General features: G+C 38.7%; 1 protein-coding gene across 1 annotated transcript in view; it reads left to right on the top strand.

Annotated features, from left to right (window-relative positions):
* Positions 1-393: 393 nt before the first annotated feature.
* Positions 394-25,407, top strand: part of ATP10B (ATPase phospholipid transporting 10B (putative)) — a 287,108-nt gene continuing 262,094 nt past the window's right edge. The window contains exon 1 of the mRNA XM_020903344.2: positions 394-657. Within this exon, the coding sequence (XP_020759003.2) occupies positions 621-657 (37 nt within the window). The 5' untranslated portion in view covers positions 394-620. The remainder of the gene's footprint in view (positions 658-25,407) is intronic.

Below are 25,407 nucleotides of genomic sequence, written 5' to 3'. Positions count from 1 at the left end.
TTCAGAAGCTTTGAGGGTAAATTCATCACCAGCATGCATATAAAAGTCACTGCAGAGAGTCTTTTCTTCCTTAAGTGCCCTTGAAACACAGCGACTAAATTATATTTCAAACCCCCAAGGAGAGGTACAAGGTTATAATTGTCTCACAATTATGTGCATTGCAAAAGGTAAATGGACAAAGTCATTTTTGTACCATGTATAGAGAATAGAATCACTCATGAATTTTTATATTGCTGGCTCACTGATTCACAGAAAGCAGAAATTTATGCAGGAGCCACATCTAACAGTGATGGTGCTGTGTGAATGCGCAGCCGAGTTGAGAACACTGCCTTCACTGTTCTGTTACTGGGCCCCACACTCATAGTCAGGTCATTCTTCTCTTTCTCACAGGGCTCTAGTGAGGCAGCTTATTTGTCTCTTTCTTTTATTGGTCAGAGTTGTTTGTTTCCAGGCCTCTTCCTTTTCTGAATTTCCAAGGGAGTGTTAGCTTAAGGCCTCATGTTGACACCATCAGATATAATCAGAGAAATGAAAAATGCAACAGGAAAGAGAGGTGATATTTTAGCCAAGCAGCACAAGAGAAATATGCCACTTTCAAGCCCAGTTTTCCATAGTCTCTAATGGAGCCTGCTCAGGAGAGACGTCATCTTTGCTGGGGTGAGTAAAAGCAACTTGGCCCTTCCGGGTAATAGAGGAATCGTTGCCTCCTCTGGTCACTAATTCTAACCTGTGAGTCATGCCCAGCTCATAGCTGCTTTTCTTTTTACCACATTTGAAATTGCATTTGGTTTGCTGAGTGTAAGATCCACGTTTCTTTTGTAACAGAATGTTGTATTTTTCTGCAATTGATTTCATTAGGATAAGCTACTTCCTCATGCAATAGAGCTTGCAGTTTGAATGGACCTGAATATGTTTTATGATAATCTTCCCTCTCTCAGCCATTGCAGCCCGAGGAAACAGATGTAGTTTGTGTCTGTTTCTCAAAGCAGTGAGAAAATACAGCTTTGAAGAAAAGAGTGAGACCGTTATACGATTTCCCAGTTTCATCTCGATACACCCTGAAGCTGCCACATTGCAGTGGTTTTCAACTATAGGTGGCAACGTCTTGTTTTCCTTTGAGTTCAAAAGAGAAAATTGATGCTTAAAGAAAAATACATTTACTCCCTAAATTATTAACTACTACCCGCTCCCCCCGCAAAAAAGGCCTCTCGCATACAAGTAGTTCCATGATGCGTACCTTTAGTAAAAATCCTACTGTGGTATGCCATCAGGGCTGGGGTAACACATCTCCAATCACAAGGTGCAAAGTAAAATTTTTGCAGTCACTCTGAGAAGCTAGTTGTTTAGCCTGCAGGACTTCACGTACCTGGTGGAGCTCATTTATCCTCTGAATTAGCTATACAGTTCTGGTCAAAGTAGCCAGAGGGGAGTTCAAAATTCTCAGGAGGAACTTAACCACCAACAACCAATCTGGAACCCTGCTCCTTTCTTCTCCACCAGTCCTTTCTGTATTTCCAGATCTTGCAAACATACAGTCGAGATTGCCAAGAGTGTTACTCCATTAACAGATGCACTGATACATTAAGCCATTAATCAGGCAAATCACAGATGTTGTTTTCTTTTCAGATATTGCCATAATTACTCCTAATAACACCTACTGAATTTGTCGTTTCATTGTCATTGATAACTTTAAAAATTAATCAGATAATTAAATTTCTTCTTCTTAAATTCTATTTATATGGATTTAAATTTTATTTCTACCTTGGAGGGTTCAGATTCTCTCCTCCAAGTTGTGCTATATCCCAAAGAATGCAGCAGGACAACCTCACATATGGACAGATTAATAGGCTCTTGAAAGACGATAGGCTGAAACCCACTGCTGAGTTTGCAATCAAACCATATTCCCATTATGCTGAAAGAGGAGCATAATCATTTTGAAGCGTATGTGCTAATAAATCCAGTTGAAGGAGTCTGCCGTTCTGAAGGGGAGAATTAAGAAGGGAACTTGGGCCAGCTGCCTGGTTTACAGATAGTGAACCTGGGACTCAGAGAAATAAAGTCAGAGTTACTGAGACAAAACAACAATCAGAATTCAAGGCTCGTGGGTCTCAATCCAGTTTTGGTTGTTCTACCACACTTGTTCTCCAAAATGGCCCTTAACATATCAGCAGGGGATAAAACCCTCCTTCTTGACTCGAGCTCACTAAGGCAGGTTAGATTTCTGAGGCTGCTTCTATCCACTCATTCACTCTCCTAAGAAGGAAACTTAGACATTCTTCCATCCTTGAACCTAGGGAACTCTACCTCCATTACTGATTAAATATCACTGATTTCTCTCTTCCAGTGACATTGTTTTAGAATTTTCTTTCAAAAATTTCAAGCATCTGGAGCCCTTTCTCCTTCTTATTTTTTAATTCTCTATAAAATAGAGTTTTATTAAAAGATTGATTAAGAGGGGACATATGTATATCTATGACTGATGTTTCTGTCGTATGTTTCTGTCATGTATGACAGAAACCAACACAAGATTGCATTATCCTTTAATTAAAAATAAATTAAGGAAAAAGAAACTGAGTAGTAACAATAGCATGGAGTGGCTTAATATTGGGAAAAAACAGAAATAAATAAATAGGTATTTAAATTGAACTTAGCATTAAATCACTGTGATACTTCTTAGTAATTGTGTGACCTTAGATAAGATACTTAGCCTCCTAAACCCTCGCTTTGAGAGTGAATGAGTGAGTGAGTGACTGAGGGTGTGTGTGTGTGTGTAATTACCTAGTACAATGCAATGACTGATTCAAAAATGGCATTGTAGAATTATTCATCATTACTATTAACTGCAGCCAAAAGAGAGGGAATATTAGCTGTCATAGCATTTATTAACATTATGTAATGTCTTAACGTGTGGAAGAAAGGAGAGTCTCATTTTTTGCTTTGGAGATTAATGATCCCTCGTTGCTATTAACGCAAAGAGCCTTGCGGATAGTAAGTTGCCTGGAGTCGACTTGAATTATTGGGTCTGGGGGAAGTACTGCCATCCCTCAACTAATACTATCTCAAACTGCTCAGATGTGCGTAGTATCAGTGTGAGCTCACTGGATTGAAGAAACCACACAGGAACACAAGAATGCATTGTTTCTTGGCTGCACCTGCCTATTTCAATAAAAATGCCAGATCCCTGAAATTACTATCGAACTTTTGGTGAACTTTTCACACACATGCCATCGTGTATTCTCTACCTGCTCCCTGCCAAGTACAGCCCAGAGCAGTGGTTCTTAAGATGTTCCTGTTTGGATGTGTTAAAAATGCAGCAATACTCAGGAATGTGTTAAAAATGCAAATTCTCAGGTTCTACCCCAGACATGCTAAATCAAAAATTTGGTAAGACTCAAATCTGTGTTTTTAACAAGCCTCCAGCTTGCTGACTGGAGTTAGAGTATCAAGGTCTGCAGAACCTGCCCAGATGCTGTAGGTACATCAGTTTTTCTCAAAGAGAGAAGGTAGCAGGATGGTACTCAAAATGATCTGAGATAGAGTGAAGATGACTTTAGGTGACACTGGTGTGGCATCAAACAGCTGAATCACATAGTGAAAGCTTTCTGTCTTGCTTGTCTTTCAATCCTTAAATCTCAGTTTGGTGTCGGTGGGCCTTTAATATCTCTGTAACCATTGCTAATATCCATTTACAACAAAGACTAGAATGCAAATCCAATGTAAGGAGCAGCAGAGTCTTACTGGAGTTTATTAATATTTTTGTTGGTTTATGTTTACTTTTATAAACATCTTCTGCTTACAGCACATGATATTTGTTTTACATTTAAGTGTGATAAAAATCTTCCTTTATAAATGTTTAGTCTATTTAAGGAAAAGGTTAAGAAAATAGTAATCCATTTGATATGTGGATATGGGAGGGAAAAAAAAAAAAACAGGGATATGGCAGTGAGTGCATTCAGAGAAACACAGGGTGTACTGAAAGGAACCCAGGTATAGCAAACCTTTAATTCCATTTATGGTCATTATTAGTTATACTACTTTCTTAATCTCAATTTTTTCATCTACCAAATGAGAATGATGATACCAACATCATAGAAATGGTTTGAGAATTTATGTAGAGAATGCTTGCTACAGTCCTCAGAATGTGATAGGTGCTTTCTACACAGATATTCCCCCAAGCTTTGTTTAGAAGCCAATTTGCTGCATAGCCTTCCAAATAGCATTTCTTTATGGGCTTCAGAGTCCTCATTTATAAGACAACAAAATGAGACTTGATGATCTCAAAGGCCGCTTGCAGCTCTTAATTAATAGATAGATATGTGAACATTTTATATGTGCATATATGCATATATATACATATATAATAACTTTTGCATTCCTTACCTTTATGTAAGCATGGCACATTGCCCAGACATAAACCTTGAATGCTTGAGAATAATATTAAGTGGATGAGCCACGTTGGTAAAATAAAAACTCAAGTCATGAGGAATTTGTAAGCTGATGTACATTTCAGAGCTCAGACGTAATTTCATTGTATTTTATTATCATCTGTCAAACTTAAAGCAACACTGAGACTAGAAAATAGATTGTCACAGAGGTTTCTAAGGAAAATGGTTTCCATGAGTTGGTGTAAATATATTCAGAGAGACTTGTTCCTACTTAATAACCCGCGTTTTTCCTTCTGAATTGCTGATGCGTTTGCTTATAGCATGTGAAAGGCAGTTTGTCCTTTGCTGTCAGGTGAACTTGATAGAATAATAGAAGTTTCTGAGAAATTCAATCAGATTTTGTTGCTTCTCAAGGGAATTTCTCGACTACTTATTCTATTTGAGAAGAAACGACAGTGTTTCTTAGGTCTTATACAAAACTCTGACCAAGTTGAACAGTTTGGGTTCCAGGCAGCAAATGCCACATGGAGTTTTCCCTCCTCAGCATCTGGAGGATGGTGCTGCTGGGGGTTGGGGGCCCTTTGGGAGGTGAAAGAAATACTTAAGGTGTTACTACAAGATTGCATTATTAGGAAATCGGAGGTGGTAACCATTACCTTGTCTATTACTTACAGCATTCTTGTCCTTCAGGAGACCTAAAAACAACAGCAACAAAATAGTGACATTAGTTTCTCTTAATAGAATACAAAAAACCTTGCACTGTCTTTCACATAACTGACTATTAAAGAGTCTCAGATGCTTGATCTGCTCAAATATTGACAATTCTGCTGAAACACCCCAATGAGGTTATTTGATTGAACTGTCACTTAATTGAAATTGCTATGTAAGACATATGTAAGGGCATGTGCTTGAACTCAGATGGACAAAATTTCAAATTGGTATCTTCTCTTAAGCTCTGGTATCCTCATCTATAAACTGAGGATAAAGTGTTCCTGTTTCACAAGATTGTTCTGAGATTATTTCCAGCATCATCTCCTTGATTAGTCAGGACAGGTAATATACACTAAGCACTTACTTCCTGCCAGGTGCTCTTCCAAGGGCTAGCATTGTTTAAGCCTCAATAAATATTAATATCTGAGGTTATTATTATAAACTTCAGGTTAGGGATATGGGGACAGGCCCCAGGGAGAACTTGCCAAACATCATGTACTCTGGCTCTAGATGCCTCTTCTTTAAGGCATAAAAACACATGAGTTGAGCCATGTGAAATTATGGACATGACAGTTTTTTAATATACAGATAGCCATTTCATGTGGTTGTGGCTATTAGGCACTGAATATGGATAAACAGTAGCTACAGTTGCTCCTGCCAATAATAGTAGAAATAATATGTTGATTTTATCTTTGAATCCTTTCGTTAATATTGGGAATGTTGATGGCATTGTAGTATAAAGACCACTAACTTGGCAATCAGGAACTGGGTAAAATCTACATCTTAGTTTCCCCACTCGTAAAATAATGAGGTTGGTCTTTTCCAGCTCGAATAGTCAATGGCAGAGCTTTAAAAACTATTCATGGAAAATGACCAGTTTTTTGTTGTTGTTCAATCTATCTTCAAACAATAACTAGTTTTATTATGAATGACTAGAACTTAATTCACGTCATATGCGAGACAAATTTCCTAATCACATTTCAACATTTTAGTAGGGTTTCTCAACTGGAAAAATAGGTGCAACCTAGAAGTTGAGAGTTATGTTTTATTCAGTGGAAGCTTTTAGGACTAAAGTTGGGGAGACAGCAACTCAAGTAAGCCTGAGAGACCTGCTCCAAGGAGGTAGGGGAGGGGGGAGCCAGGTAATATAGAAATTTTGCAACAAAATGCAGGCAGTCTGAATGTCAAAAAATGATTGTAAATTAAAGAAAACCAGATACCTCAAGTTAAGGAATTTAGCGCTGTTCTATATATGGGAAGATACAAGAGTCTAGGCTCAGTGAAATCATTCCTTTGATATGCATGTCAGCTATTGGTGCCAGTATCTTGCTTTCACATCCTGATTTACTCAGGACTCAGTTTGGGGAGTGGCTGCAGTCTGATGGCTGCTGGATGGCAGATTTTCTTCTCCTTCCTGCGTCCCCTAAGGGCTCACGGGTTCACTGTCCCTGGGGGCTGCAATTTGCTGATGACTGTGACATCCTTTGCTTACTGATATGGCAGGAAATACTCCATTTTTCAGATTATATTGATATAATCCAGATTATATTGATGTACTTGTTTCTGAACATACATTCTCAATTTCTGTACTTAACTTGCTGTAAATCAGTAATCAACAGTTCATGGACTAGCACTGGTCAATGGACTGTACTGAGTAGCATTAGAACTTTAAAATATAAATTCTTTCAAAGAGAATGGGGGTGTGTCAGTATGCCGTGGTGTTTAGTCGCTAAGTCATGTCTGACTCTTTTTGTGACTCCATAGACTGTAGCATGCCAGGCTCCTCTGTCTATGGGATTCCAAGGCAAGAATACTGGAGTGAATTGCCATTTCCTTCTCCAGGGGATCTTCCTGACTCAGCGAACCTGCATCTCCTGCATTGGCAGATAGGTTCTCTATCACTGAGCCACCAGGAAAGCCCTTGGTGTATGTACCTATCCCTTTAAAATGTATTCTTTGAAGATGATAAATGATTATTATAAAAACAGGGAATTTTAAAAAGGAAAAACCACAAATGTGTTGTGATACATACAACATCACTCAGGGCATTTGAGTAAGATAGAGAAAAGACAGCAAGTAAAGAAAAAGACCTGAGTTTATATGTTTATTTTGAACAATTGTTCTTCATTTCACAATGCTCATCCACCTTCCATGTTGTCATGTTTGAAGCACTAGGAAATTAAAGATAAATGAGACCTGGCCCCATCCTCCAGGAGCTCAGAGTTTAGCTACTGATGCCATCGATAATTGCATAATTATAGACTAGTATGTAAAGCTCTAAAGGAAAACAAAGGATTTGACTTGGGAATCAAAAGAGGTTTTACCCTTAAGGGATAATTTCTTTTATTTTGCTGCTTGGATTGTTTCTTTCTGTATTAAGGGCTTCTGTATTAAAATACCATTTTACTCATGTATAATTTATACATACACAGAGTGGATTAATCTTGTGTATACAGGTTAATGAATTATAACAAAATGAACACTTCCACATAATCACTTGATCAAGAAGCCACCACTAGGTCAAGAAATAGAATGTTTTTAGGAACTTTCCTGAGATTCTGATGTGCCCCTTCCCAATCATGATCTCTCTCCTCTCCACCAATATAAACATAATCCTAATTTCTAATATCAGGGATCATATTTGCCTGTCTTTGAAATCTTGTACAAATGGAATCACACACATATTCCTTTGTGTTTGGCTTTTTTGTTTAGTGTGATGTCTACACTCCCAAACTATGTACCAAAGCATTGCAGAGTACTGCAGGGCATTTTTACATTTTATAGAAACATGCGAATACTCAACACCTAGGGGACAGTGACCAAAGTTATAGTTCATGACTATAGTTTAGTTCCATCATTAGGTTGTGGTACATTTCTTTGCATGATTTCATACCTTTACAGACATTCAAAAGTTCATTCAAATTGTAATTAAAAGCAAATATGTGTAAAAATCACCGTGGAACAAAAAATGAAGGTGGCAGTTTCCAATCTGACTTCAAGATTTGAGAAGCTGTGCAATATCTAGCAGGTATACACATCCCTTTAGTAAGATACCATGGTTATTTAAGGATGAAATAAAAGTGCTAGTTTTTTTTTTCTTTCAATTTATGTGTATTTTTTAACATGGCTGCTAATTTATTAGGACATGTTGTTGTTTAGTCACTAAGTTGTGTCCCACTCGTTTGCAACCCATTGGACTGTAACCTACCAGGCTTCCGTGTCCAAGGGATTTTTTCGGCAAGAATACTGGAGTGAGTTGCCATTTCCTTCTCCAGGGGATCTTCCTGACCCAGGGATCGAACCCAGATCCGCATTGCAGGCAGATCTCTGCTGAGCCACCAGGAAAGAAGGTGAGGAACATGGCTCAGATGGTAAAGAATCTGCCAGCAATGTGGGAGACCTGGGTTCGATCCCTGGGCCAGGAAGATGCCATGGAGGAGGGCATGGCAACCCACTCCAGTATTCTTGCCTGGAAAATTCCATGGACAGAGAAGCCTGGCAGGCTACAGTCTATAGGGTCACAAAGAGTCAGGCACGAATGAGCAACTTTCACTTTTATTAGTACATCAATAGTAAGTTTTGGGGACCTAACTACTTAATAATCAGAACTGTTATATTTTTCTTTTGGTGTAGTGACAGTTTAAACTTTTTGCTGAGATAATAAGTAACCTGAAGAGGTTTGTAAAAGTCTGGTCTATGACATTCATTTATATTGTGGGTAGCAGTCATTTATTTTCATTTCTGTTTGGTTTTCTACTGTGAGTACACAATTTATTTATGTATTCTATCAGTGGAAATTTGTGCTGTTTCCAATTTGGAACTATTGTCAACAGTGCTCCTATGCACTGTTTTGAACATAGCTTTCAGTATGCATATGTGTGTTTCTGGTAGGTATATATTTCAGACTGGAATTACTGAGTCATAGGGTATGGGTATTTCAACTTTAGTAGATACTGCTAAAAAGTATTCTAAAGTGGTCATTCCAGTTTACACTTCCACCAGGATGGTATGAAAGTGTAAGTTGTTCCATATCCTACTAACATTTAATATTTTTAGTAATTTTCATGCGAGCCAATTCTAGTAGGCACAAATCCAGATTTTGTCCTGTCTGAAGGTTTGTTCAATTTGGGAGGTCTGACCTAAGGAAAAAAATAATTTATAAATACAAATTAAGAATGAATAATTATTGACTAGAAGAAAATAAATCCCAGCAGATTTTAAGATTTAAAATTCAAGAAATAACCCCAAATACCATTAAATCAAAAAAATTGAGAAAATTATTTGAATTCACTGCCCATCACATCCCCTACAATTTTTCATTTCTGTGCTTTTAGCTGCCTTTTCTAGAATTACCCCTTCATAGGATAATAATTTTGCATTTTCACTCTCTTTAAAGGAAATAGAAAGATTTTCTTACACTTTAACAAAAACTTTTAATACAGGTAGTTTAGAAAAGTGTATTTAAGTTCAAAAATTTGTCAAATTTGAGGACTCTCTCACGTTTTATTTCAAAAATGAACTGCAGTTTTTAGGATGTTGCAGGCTGTACAGTAGGTAGTCTTAGTCTTAAATTGGTGAAACTTACTAGTTTCTTTGTCATCAGTTTCCCGGTTGTGGTGAATTATTATGTATCGAATCTTTAGTAGATCATCCCACTTGTTTTAAATTGCTGTCGAAATCCAGCATAGCAGAAATAGTGTATACCTGGAAGTCATTCATATCCTAAAACAGCTAGCAATTAATCATTCAGTTTCAGTTCAGTTCAGTCGCTCAGTCGTGTCCGACTCTTTGTGACCCCATCATTGCTAGCTATTAATTATATTAATTATATAATTATAATTATATAAAAACATATCACTAAATCCAAACTACGGGTACCCTCAACTTGTCCAAATCTCATGTACAACCATAGCTACTTCTGTTGAAGTAATCATATGACTTTTCTGCTGCCCCCAAGCCCCTCAACATGTTGAAACAGTCCAGTTACTTTTCTAACTTAAAACCACCCTTGCATTCCTGTGCAACCTGATCATGATGTGTTTTCCTTTTTATAAATCTCTAGGTTTTGTTAGGGAATGTTTGGTTTAGGATTATTATTCTGTGATCATAAAAGATCAGTCAGTAGTATTTACCTTTTTCCAAATTTCTTGAGGTACGGTTAACAAATGAAAATAGAAGATACTTAAAATGTACATTGTGATGATTTGATATATTCACAAATAAATACATTGTGAAAGGATTCCTCCGTCTAGTTGGCTAACATCTCCATCACTTCACTTATTCATTTTACTTAGATGATATCGACTGACAAAAATAGACGTAACCTGAAATTTGAGTGTTATGTTTTGTTTGTTGAAAATTTTTAGGACTTAAGCCCAGGAGGGAGCATCTCAAGTAACCCTGAGAGAACTACCCGGAGGAGGTGAGGCAGGGAGCCAGGTTACACAGAAGTTTTTTAGCAAAGGGCAGGTAGTTTGAATGTCGAAAAATGATTGTAAATTAAAGAAAAACAGGTATCTCACGTTAAGGAATTTTAGTGGTTTTCTATGTATGGGAAGATGCGAGAGACTCAACTCACTGAAATCATTCCTTTGATACATACCTCAGCTATCAGAGGCCAGTACCCTATTTTCTTATCCTGAGTTTCTCAGGGCTCTCTGTAGAGAGTGACTGTAGTCTGATGGCTGCTAGATGGCCTGCTTTCCTCCCCTTCCTGAGTTCCTTCAGGCTCACTGGTTCACATGAGAAGGATGCGATCGCTGATGACTGTGACCTTCTTATTTTCTGATATGGCAGGAAATGTTCCATTTCTCAATGAGAGCATTTAAGTTCTACTCTCTTAGCAAACTTCAACTATACAGTACAGTGTTATCAACTATAATCACCTTTTATACATTAGATCCTCAGAACTTATTCATCTAATAGCTGAAAGTTTGTACTATTTCACCAACCCCTCCCGTTTCTCCCACTCCCTAGGCTCCAGCAGCCATTTTTTTATTGTCTGTTTCTGAGTTTGAGGGGCTTTGTTCAAGATTTTTCGTGTAAATGATGACATGCAGTATTTGTGTTTCTCCTGTATGGCTTAAGTCATTTAACATAATGGCTTCAAGGTCCATCCGTGTTGTCACAAACTGCAGGATGTCCTTCTTTCTCATGCTGAACAATATCCTATTGAATACATATGCAATACATTTTCTTTATCCATATATCTCTTAATGGACACATAGGTAGTTTCCATATCTTAGCTTTTGTGAATAATGCTGCAGTAAGTTGGGGAATACAGATACATCTTAGAGGTTCTGTTTTCATTTCCTTTGGATAGACCCAGAAGTGGGAATTCTGGGACACAACAATTCAGTTCAGTTCAGTTGCTCAGTCGTGTCCGACTCTTTGCGACCCCATGAATCGCAGTACGCCAGGCCTCCCTGTCATCACCAGCTCCCAGAGTTTACTCAAACTCATGTCCATTGAGTCGGTGATGCTATCCAGCCATCTCATCCTCTGTCGTCCCCTTCTCCTCCTGCCTCCAATCCCTCCCAGCATCAGGGTCTTTTCCAACGAGTCAACTCTTCGCATGAGGTGGCCAAAGTATTGGAGTTTCAGCTTCAGCATCAGTCCTTCCAATGGACACCCAGGACTGATCTCCTTTAGGATGGACTGGTTGGATCTCCTTGCAGTCCAAGGGACTCTCAAGAGTCTTCTCCAACACCACAGTTCAAAAGCATCAATTCTTCGGCACTTAGCTTTCTTCACAGTCCAACTCTCACATCCATACATGACCACTGGAAAAACCATAGCCTTGACTAGATGGACCTTGGCTGGCAAAGTAATATCTCTGCTTTTTAATATGCTGTCTAGGGTGGTCATAACTTTCCTTCCAAGGAGTAAGCGTCTTCTAATTTCATGGCTGTAGTCACCATCTGCAGTGATTTTGAAGCCCCAGAAAATAAAGTCTGACACTGTTTCCACTGTTTCCCCATCTATTTCCCATGAAGTGAGGGGACCAGATGCCATGATCTGAGTTTTCTGAATGTTGACTGCCATATTCTTTTTTCATAGTGGTTGTACCAATTTGCATTCCCTCCAACAGTGCACAAGGGTTCCCTTTTCTCCACATCCTCCTCAAGACTTATTTCTTCTCTTCCTGATTACAACTGTTCTAACAGATGTGAGGTAATACCTCACTGTGACTTTGATTTGCATTTCCTTGATAATCATTGATGCTAAGAACATTTTCATATACCTGTTGGCCATTTGTGTGTCTTTTTTGACAAATGTCTATTCAGTTCCTTTGTCCGTTTTTCAAATACAGTTGTCTTTTTGCTATTCAATTGTGTGTGAGTTTCTTTACCCATTTTGAATATTAACTGCCTAATCAGAGAAATAATTTGCATGTATTTCCTCCCACTCAGTGGGATGCCTTTTGTTTCGCTGATGGTTTCTTTTGCAGAAAGGTTTTGATTTGGTGTTGTCCTCTTTGTTTTTGCTTTTGTTACCTTTGTTTTTGGTGTCTAATCAAAAAATCATTGCCAAGACCATTAACAGAAGGATTGGATGTCCTTTCCTAGGTTATGAAAGTTTTCATTTACTGTGTCTTAGAAAATTATGTTCTTTCCCCTTCTGTATTCTTCTTGGATCCCTATAAATATGCAAATATTAATGTGATTGAAGTTGTCCCAGACAACTTTAAGAACCAATTGTCTTAAACTGGTCTCACTTCATTTCATTCTTTCTTTTTCTTGATCAGCATCAGTGACTTTTGGTACTGTCTTCCAGTTTGCTGATCCACTTCTTTGTATCATTTAGTGAACTGTTGATTACTTCTAGTGTATTTTTCATTTCAGCTATTGTATTCTTCATCTCCATTTGGTTTTTCTTTTTATTTTCTAACTCTTTGTTTAAAAATTTTAACATTTTTGTGCATTCATCCCAGGGGATTCTAGGGCTGGTGCCTGCCCACTGGCAGGTAGAGTGTCCCAGGGTCTCTAGCTGGAGGGCCTTGGGGATTCCATGTCTAGGGTCTGTGCACTGGTATATGGGGGTGGGTCTTGGTCCCTCTGGTAGGCAGCACCTTGTCCAGGGGCAGCTCTGGGGTCAAAGGTTCTTAAGCAGCCTTTTTGGTAATGGGTGGGTCTGTATCCTTTCCTGGCTAGTTGGTTGGCCTGAAATGTCCCAGCATTAGTGCCTACAGACTACTAGGCCTGGTTGGAGCTAGACCTTGGGGCTAATAAGCTAGAAAAAAGATTCCAAGTGGTGCTTGCCAGCTGAAATGTCTATGTGGTAGAAGTGTTTCAGGAAGGGAGATCCCTTCCAGGCCCCAAAACTGGACTCTTGTCTAACATTCAGAAATGAATTGTCCGAGGAGACACATGTGCTGACAAAGCAAGAGATTTTATTGGGAAAGGGCACCTGGGTGGAGAGCAGGAGGGTAAGGGAACCCAGGAGAACTGCTCTGTCACATGGCTTGCAGTCTTGGGTTTTATGGTGATGGGATTAGTTTCTGGTTGTCTTTAAACAATCATTATGACTCGGAGTCCTTCCTGGTGGTGCATGCCTTGTTCAGCCAAGACAGATGCCAGAGAGGAGGATTCTGGGAGGTGGTCAGACAAGTGGTGTCTCCTTTTGACCTTTTCCGAACTCTTCTGGTTGGTGGAGGCTTATTAGTTCCCTGTTCCTTTCCAGGACCTCCTGTCGTAAAACAACTCTTGCAAATACTTACTATGGTGCCTGGCCAGGGTGGGCAGTTTCAATCATCACGCTTCCCCTAACAGAAGGAGCTCCCACAATAGTTGCTGCCAGTGTCTATATCCCCAGGGTGAGTTGGCTCCTACCTCTTCAAGATACTCCCATGGTCAGCAGGTAAGTATGACCCAGGCTCCTATCAACCTACTGCTTCTGCCCTGGGTCCAAGAGCATTTTGTGTATACCTTCTGGAAATGAAGGCTCTATTTTCCCCAACAACGTGGACCTTCTGAAAGGAAGCCCACTGACCTTCAACTTCAAATGCCGTGAGTGCTCATCTTTCCAGTAAAGGACCCTCGTGCTGGGGAGCCAGATGTTGGGCTGAGAACCCTCATTCCTGTTCTCTTTGTAAATCGCCCACCGGGGGTATGGGTTTTGACTATACTACAACTCTACTCCTCTTACATATCTCTGTGTAGCAGAAGTTCCTACATAGGAACCTTCATATGTAGGTTCCTTCTCTATATCTTTATCTGTAGAATATCTTTTCTGGTAGGTTCTCATTTTTTTCATCCATAGTTTTTCTGTAAGTGGTTGCAGCTTTCGTGTTCCCATGAGCTTAGGTTCTTTCTACTCTATCAGCCTGGGAACTCAGTATGTTTGTCTTTTGATTGGAGATTTCAGTCTACTTACACTTAAAGGAATTATTGACAGGTATCGACTTACTAGACTTCCCTCATAGCTCAGAGGCTAAAGAATCTGCCTGCAATGCAGGAGACCCAGTTTCAATCCCTGGGTCAGGAAGGTCCCCTGGAGAAGGGAATGCTTAGCACTACAGCATTCCATGTACAGAGAATCCTGTTGGTCTATAGTCCATGGGGTTGTAAAAAGTCAGACACAACTGAGTAACTAACGAAAAAAAAAAAAAAAAATGAAGTTACTACTGCCATTTTCTTCTTTGTTTTCTGATATCTTTGTAATTCCCTTTTCCCCATCTTCTTTTCTTACCCTTTTTTTTTTTTGCTTTGATAATTTTCTCAGATGTCATGCATAGATTTCTTTGTGTTTATATTTTGTGTATCTACTGCAGATTTTTACTTTGCAACTATTGTGATGCTTACATGCAATGTGTTATATTTCTGACAGTCTTCGTGTTCTTCAGCTCTGCGATTTCTGTTTTGTACTTCCTTATTTATTCTGTTTCTTTGTTGATATTCTCACTTTGTTCATGCTTCTTGACCTCAGTGAGCATCTTTCTGACTGTTATCTTGAACTCTTTATCAGGTAAATCACACATTTCCATTTCATTCATTAAGATCTGTTTTTGGAGTTTTATCTTGCTCCTTTATTTTGGAACATATTTCTCTATATTCTTCATTTTCTTTGTCTCTATTTTGTTTTCTGCACATTAGATAAAATAGCTACTACCTCTCCTAATCTTGATAGAGTTTTCTAATTTAGGAGATGAATTGTTAATCAGCTAAGCTCAAGATTTTGGTTATTATTCAAAGCTTTGTAATCGTCCAAACCTCATTTTTTGTTCTTAGTGGCTCCTGGTAGTTTGCCAAGGCCTGTGCTTGTTGCAAAAGGGAGGGTCATAATGTCGACTGAAGGAAAAAAAAAGCATAACCCCAAAGTTGAGAATTAACTTTTATTCAAGGGATTACTGGGGTCTGTAGTCTGTAATGGTACCCCACTCCAGTACCCTTGCCTGGAAAATCCCTTGGACGGAGGAGCCTGGTAGGCTGCAGTTCATGGGGTCGCTAAGAGTTGGGCACAACTGAGCAACTTCACTTTCACTTCTCACTTTCATGCATTGGAGAGGAAAAGGCAACCCACTCCAGTATTCCTGCCTGGAGAATCCCAGGGACAGGGGAGCCTGGTGGGCTGCCTTCTATGGGGTCGCACAGAGTCAGACACGACTGAAACGACTTAGCAGCAGCATAGCCTGGGAGACAGCCTCTCAGATTGCTCTGAGAAGCTGCTCTGAAGAGGTAAGGGAGGAGCCAGAATATATGTAAATTTTTTTTGCTGGGAAAACTTCTAGTCAAGTGTAGAAAGACTACAGCTAATAACAAAGAAGAGATATCTCAAGTTAATTATTTTAGTGCTTTTCTATGTATGGGAACATACAAGAATTTGGAATCATTTAAAATTTTTCCTTAGATAGACATCTTAACTGTCTAGGGCCAGTATCCTGTTTTGAACCATCCTGAATTCCCCCCAAGGAGTACTGTTAGGTGCAGCTGCAGTGGCTGATGGCTTGATGGGGCAACATTTGTCATTTACTGAAGTAACAAGTCACGTTCTTTGTCCACAATAGGCCATAGCTAGATGCAGGCTGATCCTCAGACAGCAGGTGGGAGAGTCTGTAGTCAGGGCCCTGCTAAGGAGAAACTGGGAGATGGTCTTCTCCACCTGCTTTTTTTCTGGCATGTGCTGGGTCTGGATGTGTATCTGTGCAGTCTACTTCTGAGCCTGTCAGTGACTCCTTCTCTGTTTACTACAATCCTGTAGGACTTTTGAATGCAAGCACCTTTGGCTCTCCAAGCTGTGTGATTTGGGGGGGCCCATGCCTTGGGTGCCTTCACAAAAGTCGAGGCGCCAGACGTGTGTGCCAGTACCTCCAGGGAGATACTGTCAAACTGGAGCAAGCTTAGAGGTGTCCACATTCTTTCCTGTTGCCCAGAATGGGTCAAAGTCTGGCCCTAGGTGTGTGCTAAATTAAAAGCTAAGCCCTCAGGCAGCAGCTTTTAAAGTATGCAAATAGGCCTCTTAGGGAAAGACTGGGAAATAGATGTTTCTATTTGCTCCCTCTCTGCCGAGCCCTGGAAGGGCTGAGCCAGGTAACTGATATTTCTTTTTTCACTACAGTCCAGATGGACTCAAATACAAGCCACAGTGGCTGCTGTAGTCAGGCATTCCTAGGGGCCTGTCCCTTGGGCATCAGGCACAACAGCAGGAGGACCAGACACGTGTGTACGCTTCCACGGAGATGTTGGCAGTTTGCAGTGGACTCAGGTGAGAAGCTGAAAGTGGTGTTTACTGGTTTCCCTGGTCCAGGAAGGGAGAGATTGTAGTCAGCCCCTAGAAACCTGACTTTCAGGCAGCAGCTTTCAAGTATGCAAATAGATGTCTTTCACAGAGAATTTCTGTGGGAGATAGGAGTTTTGTGGGACTTCCCTGTGGCTCGAATGGTAAAGAGTCTGCCTGTAATGCAGGAGACCTGGGTTCAATCCCTGGGTTGGGAAGATGCCCTGGAGAAGGGAATGGCTACTCATTCCAGTATTCTTGCATGGAGAATCCCATGGACAGAGGATCCTGGCAGCCTACAGTCCATGGATTTGCAAAGTCAGAAATGAGTGAGCAACTAACACTTCCACCTTCACTTTCTATGTTGAACAGTTTCTTTGTTTGTGTTGGTCTTGTGGGCCCAACTCCCATTGGCTTTGAGAGGGAGATGTTTGGGGGCGCCTCCCTCAGTTGGGAGTCTTACAAGCTGGGATGCTAGATGTGGGATCCAAACCCTTCACTTCTCAGGGAGAAACTGGGAGGTGGGAGTTCTCTCCCACTTGTAGGGGACTGTGACTGGGGTCAGGCTTATGGCAAAAGTGTGTCTCAGTCTTTTCTACCCATTTTGATATGGGTCACACAGGTATTTCCTTTTATGTTTAATGTATAAAAGTCACTCAGCTAGTTTCTGGACTTCTTCCAGAGGAAATTGCTTTATTATAAGCCTGTGGATTTGGTGTGTCTGGGGAAGGAGGTGCATTCACAAGGTTTCCATGTCACCATCTTGGATCAGAACTGCAGTGATTGTCTTCTGTTTGTGTCTTTCATTTTATATAAGATGTCCATCTGGCCCTGGTATCAAGGCTCTGCGATCCCAAAATAAATTGAAAAGTGTTTGCTATTTTCTAATTTTAGAAACAGTTTTTATAAAATCAGAGTTATTTATTCCTTAAATTAAAAAAAAATCACCAGGAAAAACACATGGTCCATCAATTTTCATATGGGAATATTTTAAATGATGAGTTCAATTTTTTAATAGTCATAGGCTTATTCAGATTTCCTGTTTCTTCACATGTCATTTGGTAGGTTTATTATTTTAAGAATGTTCATATCACCTTAATTTTATTGGTATGAAGTTGCTCATAATATTTTCCAATGATTTTTTGTCAATGATATTCTTTAATTTCCTTTGGGGCTTCCCAGGTGGTGCTAGTAGTAAAGAACCTGCCTATCAATGCAACAGACATAAGAGAGGTGGGTTCGATCCCTGGGTCAGGAAGATCCCCTATGGGAGGGCATGGCAACCCACTCCAGTATTCTTGCCTGGAGAATCCCCATAGACAGAGGAGCCTGGCAGGCTACAGTCCATAGGGTCACAGAGAGTCAGACACGACTCAAGCAATTTAGCATGCACAAATTTCCTTTACATTATTAGTTTTTTGTGTTTTCTCTCTCTTTTTTTTCCATGATTAGCCTTTCCAGAGGTAAGTAAAGTTTGTTAGTTTTTTCCCAAGCCACCTTTTGAAAATTTATACTACTATATATTGTACAGTTCAAAATTGTGTTAACTGCCTTCAATTGCAGTGTTTGGGTTTCATTTTCTCTTTTCTTACTTCTTTGAGAAAGCTACTTTGATAAGATTTTTAGCATCTCCTCTTTTCTAGTATGTGCACTCAAGGCCATGATTTCCCTCTAAGCACAGCTTTAGCTGTATCCCACAGATTTTGTGGAGCTATATTCCTTACTTAGTTCAAAATATTTTCTAAACTTTTGTAATAATTTCTTCTTGGCCCATGGGTTATTTAGTAGTGTATTGCTTAGCTTTCAGATTTGGGGAAATCTTTTATAGTTATCTTCTTTCATTTATTTCTAATTTTATTCACTGTGATCTGAGAATATACTCTCTATGATTTAAATCCTTTGAAATATGTTGAGACTTGCTTTATGGCCTGCAAGGGGTCTATTTTGGTAAAATGTTCCACATGCACTTGGAATTCTGTGCAAGATTGAAAGTATATGATCAAATATTCTTGTTCATAAATTAATTGGATTTGTTCTTTCTCCCCTTCCATTTAGCATGTTTATATTATTTATTGGAAATGCAATTGGGTTCATTTGTTTTCAATTTGCTTTTGCTTAGAAGTTTTCTTCCTTCACATCCTTATCAATTTACTATTTTAATATGAAGAACATTAATATACTTCTAAAAATCAAACCTATGCAAACAAGAATACTCAGAAAAGTACCATTTCCTCCTGTATTCCTACCTGTCTCCATCTAAGTAACCAACCCTATCATTTTGTAACTTATTCTTCCTCTGTTCTTTTAAATGAAAGTAGTTGTATATTGTACTTTATTACCTCTTTTTTCTTTTATGCAAGGTAGCATGTAAGCTTTTTCAGTTTGCCTTTTTCATTTAGTAGTATCTCCCAGAGATTACTCCACATCAGTTTATAGAGATCTTTCTTATTTTTTGTTTACAGATGGAAATATTATACTGAACATATGGTTCATATATTCAATCAGTTTCCTGTGCTTAGACATTTAGGTCATTTCCTAAAAATAATACTGTAGTTGGTTGCATTGTGCATATATATTTTTGTGTTAGTTGCTCAGTCATGTCCAACTCTTTGCAACCCCATAGACTATAGCCCACCAGGCTCCTCTGTCCTTGGGATTCTCCAGAAAAGAATATTGGAGTGGGTAGCCATTCCCCACCGAGGGATCAAACCCAGGCCTGCTGCGTTGAAGGCAGGTTCTTTATAGTCCAGCCACCATGGAAGCCTTTTTCTTTTAACTGTCAAGGGCTATATCTTCAGGATAAATTCTTGGAAGTGGGATTGCTATATTGAAGGTTGGATGCATAAGTAATTTTATTAGCTGGTGCCACATTCCTCTCAGTAAGGGTTTTACATTCATACCATTTTGCATTCCTTCCAACAATGTATGAGAAGGTCTGTTTTCCACAGCCAAAGAACAAAGCATAATACCAAGCTTTTGAGTTTTTGCCAGTCTGATAAACAGAGGTACAGTATTTCAGTGAGTATTAACTTGAATTTAGCTTAGTATGAGTAAAGTTGAATATATTTTCATATGTTCAAGGTTCATATTTATATATTTTTGTAAATTGCCTCTTCAGGTCTTTTATCCATTTTCTACTGAATTATTTTTCTCTGAGTGTTAAAGGTTTTTGTTTATTAACAACACTGGCCCTTTTCTGTGATATCCACTGCAAACACTTTCACTTAGTCTGTCATTTGTACTTTAACTTTGCTTATGTTGTTTTGTTTTGTTGCCATATATTTCAATTTATCAATTGTTTATTTATAACCTGGGTTTTTTAGTCACAATTTGAAACATTTTCCTACATCCAGATTATAGATTAATTCACCCATACTGTCTTCTTATACTGGTAAAGTTTTATTTCCTTCATTTACTTTTCTCAATTTAGAGTTCTTTCTTGTATATGACATGAAGACTGAGTCAGTTTTTTTATTTAAAAAATGGCCATCCAGTTATTCCAAGATTATTTATTAAAAAGATCACTGTTTCCCCAATAAGTGTAGAGACCACCTTTATAATATACTAGATTTCTGTTCCATTACTGTCCATTTCTGTTCATTGTCTCCTCATGAGCCCAATACTGCAGTGTTCTAATTATAGAGGCTTAGTAGCATTAACCGCCAGAAAACTAGACCCCACCCCCCTCTATAGCTCTTCCTATTCACTCTTTATCTACATATCCTTGTATATTTATTTTTCTTTTATAGCTTTATTGAGGCATAATTGACAAAATTATAAGATGTTTAAAGTATACAATGTGATAATTTGACATCATGTGAACTTTAGTTTCAATATATCGGGCTTAATAATAAATTGTGTCAATATTTCTGTTTGGTTACATTAAATTTACAAATTAGCATAGTGGAGATGAGACTGCAATATGTTGAGGCATCCTAAGCAACAGGATTATTTTCCCACTTGTTCATATCTACTTTTATGTCCTTCAGGAGTATTTATACTTTTCTTCATATAAAATTTTATTTCTCATTATGTTGGTTCCTAAACAGTTTATCTTTTTTATTACTATTATAAATAAGATTTTCTCATTCATTCTGTCTTCCAACTAACTATTATTTATGTATATGAATGCTATTGAGTTTTATTATATTTCTCATTGAGAAATATGGCTTTTAGCATAATAAAATGTCATTGGCTTCATTTTATGCTTTGGGCTTAAATTCTACTTTGGTATGAAAATTTCAATTCCTTCATTCTTATTGTTTTCATTTGCCTGTGGTAAATCTATGCATATATTTTTAGCTTTGAATCACTGCAGTTTAGCTGCATCTCTTACATTCAACACTGAATTTAGATTTTCAGTATTGGATAAACTTGAGAATCATATTATTTTGATAGATGAGTTAAGCTCTTTCATGTTTATTGATATGACTTATGTTTGGAGAAGGAAATGGCAACCCACTCCAGTATTGTTGCCTGGAGAATGCCATGGATGGAGGAGCCTGGCAGGCTACAGTCCATGGGGTCACAAGAGTCGGACATGACTTAGCAACTAAAGAGAGAGAGAGATGTTTGGTGCCAACTGTGTCATTTATGTTGCAGTTTCTGTGAGCATTATATTTTCCTTCTTCATTCGCAGTATGGTCTTTGCTTTTATTTTTTATTTTTTTGCCTTTGGCTATTTATGAAGTTTTATGTTTCTCTTGTACTGTTTAGCCTGGTATTTATAATATCTTTGATTCCTTTTTTCTTATTTAACCCTTTATTATCTCAAAACATTTAATGGTTCCCCAGTCTCAGAATAGAATCCAGTATCCTTGCTATGACCCACAAAGCTTTCCATAACCTACTTTTAAACTATTCCTCTGAGGTTTTTTCCTGACTCTCCGCTCACTCACTGGACTCCAATATCATGACTTTCTTGATCTGTCTCAAACATGTTCTCATCTCAAGGCCTTTGCAGTTGGGTTACTTCTTTCTGAACCCTCCCTCGAAATTTTTATACTATTTACTCTCTCACCTCATTCAAGTCTGGAATCATATTTTTATCTCATCATCAAAAGAATCCCTGACCCTATATTTAAAAATCACTACTGTTTTGCTCTCTAGACCCTTGTCCAACATGATTTCTCTTCAAAGCACATGCCACAACTTGCCATTGTTAATAAAAGTCACAGATAGATACTAAAGGCTAAAGAAAATATTTATTGAAAATAATTATTGAAATATTTATTGAAATATTCAAATATTGAATATTCAAAATATTTATTGAAAATATTTGAATGTTCCGTTCAGCTAAAGAACATATTTCTCATGGCATCTTGGCATTATTAAAATGCTGCTCAACTAAATTTCTAAAACTCAAAAACCTGGGTCAAGTATATTGAGAGTCTCAAATAGACAACAATACTAGAAACACACTTGGCAATGGCTTGATGCTGCCTAACAGCCAGATGAGAGTACTGTTGATGTTTTTCTTTAGGCTGTTTCCATATCACAAATTGGAAGTTTTTCCCACATCTTGTTTTTATTGAACCTGTGAGCCTGTTTTCTTTCATTCCCTCAACCATTCCAACAGGAATCTAGAATAAGGGTAATTCTGAACCCTAAAGCTAACAGTGTGAGACCCTCCAGAATGGAAGCTTAGCACCAGCTGCCCCATGCAATTTTCCAACTTCATGCTACATAAAGCAGAAAAGAGAGACATGGGGAGTTGATGAGGTATAACACAATAACCAAGGCTTCAAAATGTGTGCCAGATGAGAAGGCAATTGGAGTGGACTTCTAAATACCAGCCTAATCTTGTAATTCTGGCAAAAGTTTGTGGGTGAAAGATAGCCCAGTCCCAAATGGTTTGCCTACAGTCTGTGGCTACATTGTAGAATCCTGTCATGGCAGAATCTGGTTCTGATAACTTTGCTCAAACTTCCATAGGTAATGAATACCCTTCTAAACAGTAGTGATTATTGTATACCAGTGAGCTAATAATTAGAGAAGGAAATAGCAACCCACTCCAGTACTCTTGCCTGGAAAATCCCATGGATGGAGGGATATCTTCAGGGCAAGGATAGGCTGGAGAATGGGTCATGGGGAAATCATTCTTAAAATGGTTCTCCAGGACTAGGAGATTAAACCAGATGGCACTGTATTTGAAAAATGCAGGAGAACAAATTATAGCTATTTACATTTCTGCTCTGAAGGCAAAGCTTGTGTTTTCTGTAAAAGGGCTTCTTGCTAAGGACTATTAACTTGAGGGGAGATCTACCACCAAATGATATTTTAAAGGCGAGCATCAAAACTGTGTTATTTTGCTGTGATTTCACAGAAAAAATAAATGTATCTCAGTAAAGAAACCTTAGTCATATTTTAGAAACTCTGTTAGGCCTTTCTCATGCTATAAAACAGTAATGACATTTTAGGAAGAGAAACACTAACATGGATTTCCCTTTTAGAAACTATTCAATTCAACAAATGTTTAATAAACACTTGCTAGGTTCATGACACTCTACAGGTACCAAGGGGGTGTAAAGAGAAATAAATATAACCCTTTATCTCAAAGTGTTTTTAATTTTACAGAGAATATTCCAATAGCTAAATTGTCTGCAGTATACGGTAAGAGATAGTAACCATATGTAAATGACCCGCCTCACCCACATTTATAGTAGCTGCTTTTTATCCCTGCTTCAAAAGGACTTTTCTAGTTGAAAAAAGAAAACTCTACAAAATGATCTCTTAGAACTGCCAAGCAACTTAGTATTAGACAAATATAATCAGCAGTGATGAGAAAACATGATGGACTGACTGATGAGGTGGAAAGATGTTTGATTGCCTGGATATGTGATAAGACAGTGAATCTGTATGCCTAGAAGCCAAATAGTGATTTCTCCAAAGGGTTGTTATACTTCAAAACTCCTAAGAAAAAGAAAATTGAAACATTAAAGACATTTTCAGTTTGAGCAAGGGAGTATTTGAGAACTCGGGGAGTTGAGTCTATTGACAGGACCTCATAGTTTTGGGAAAAGTTACCAGAAATAATAGCATTATGTAATGTAAGGAAGAGGCAGAAGAGATGGCCAGGGATGGAGTACAAGTAAAGATTCTTGGAGGAGGTGGTATTTAATTGCAACTTGAAGAGTATAGTTGGGTCTAGTCTTTGGGAAAGAATGATTGAGTCAGGGGGCCCAGGGTGAGCAAACATGAATCTCTGAATTTGCTAGAAATCTTGTGTGGAGGCATAATTTGTCTGTTGGGTTGGTAAGAGCTAAGGAAGCAAAAAGTTTGCAACTAGTTCACTGAGTGTGTTCGTTTGAACTTGACTGAATAAGCAATGAAGGAAATGTAGGATGTAAAGAATAATGTGATAAAATTAGGGTTTTAGAAATATAACTCTGATAGAGTAGTGTAAAGGACAAATAGAGTACATGTGACAGTCAACTAGACCAGAGAGGGGAACACAAGGACTCTATCCCAGTTTGTTCTCCACCCATAACTAGCATGTTGCTGAGCCCTGGTATGCCTTCCAGGAACATGTCATTCACTCAATACTGAATTACAGAATGTTGTTGTTCAGTCACTAAGTTGTGTCTGACTCTGCGACCCCATGAACTGAAGCACGCCAGGCTTCCCTGTCCTTTGCTATCTCCCAGAGTTTGCTCAAACTCATGTCCATTGAGTCAGAGATGTCATCCAACTCTCTCATCCTCTGTTGCCCCCTTCTCCTCCTGCTCTCAATCTTTCCCAGCATCAGGGTCTTTTCCAGTAAACTGGCTCTTCACATAAGGTGACCAAAGTATTGGAGCTTCAGCTTCGGCATCAGTTCTTCCAATGCATATTGATTGCCTTTAGGATTGACTGGTTTGACCTTTCTGTCCAAGGGACTATCAATAGTCTTCTCCAGCACCACAGTTTGAAAGCATCAATTCTTGGGCACTCAGCCTTCTTTCATTACAGCCTCAGTTCAGTTCAGTTCAATTCAGTTGCTCAGTTGTGTCTGACTGTTTGCAACCCTGTGGACTGCAGCATGCCAGGCTTCCCTGTCCATCACCAGCTCCCGGAGCTTGCTCAAACTCATGTCCATTGAGTTGGTGATGCCATCCAACCATCTCATCCTCTGCCATTGCCTTCTCCTCCTGCCTTCAATCTTTTCCAACATCAGGGTCTTTTCCAAGGAGTCAGTTCTTTACATCAGGTGGCCAAAGTATTGGAGTTTCAGCTTCAGCATCAGTCCTTCCAATGACTATTCAGGAATGATTTTCTTTAGGATGGACTGGTTGGATCTCCTTGCAGTCCAAGGGACTCTCAAGAGTCTTCTCCAACACCACAGTTCAAAAGCATCAATTCTTCAGCACACAGCTTTCTTTATTACACATGACTACTGGAAAAACCATAGCTTTGACTAGACAGACCTTTGTTGTCAAAGTAATGTCTCTGCTTTTTAATATGCTGTCTAGGTTGGTCATAGCTTTTCTTCCAAGGAGCAAGCATCTTTTAATTTCATGGCTGCAGTCGCCATCTGCAGTGATTTTGGAGCCCAAGAAAATAAAGTCTCTCACTGTTTCCATTGTTTACCCATCTATTTGCCATAGCTATTAATTAC

The sequence above is a fragment of the Odocoileus virginianus genome, chromosome 3 (genome assembly GCF_023699985.2).
Source record: "Odocoileus virginianus isolate 20LAN1187 ecotype Illinois chromosome 3, Ovbor_1.2, whole genome shotgun sequence".
NCBI classification, from domain to species: domain Eukaryota; kingdom Metazoa; phylum Chordata; class Mammalia; order Artiodactyla; family Cervidae; genus Odocoileus; species Odocoileus virginianus.
This window is presented reverse-complemented; position numbering and strand designations above follow the sequence as displayed.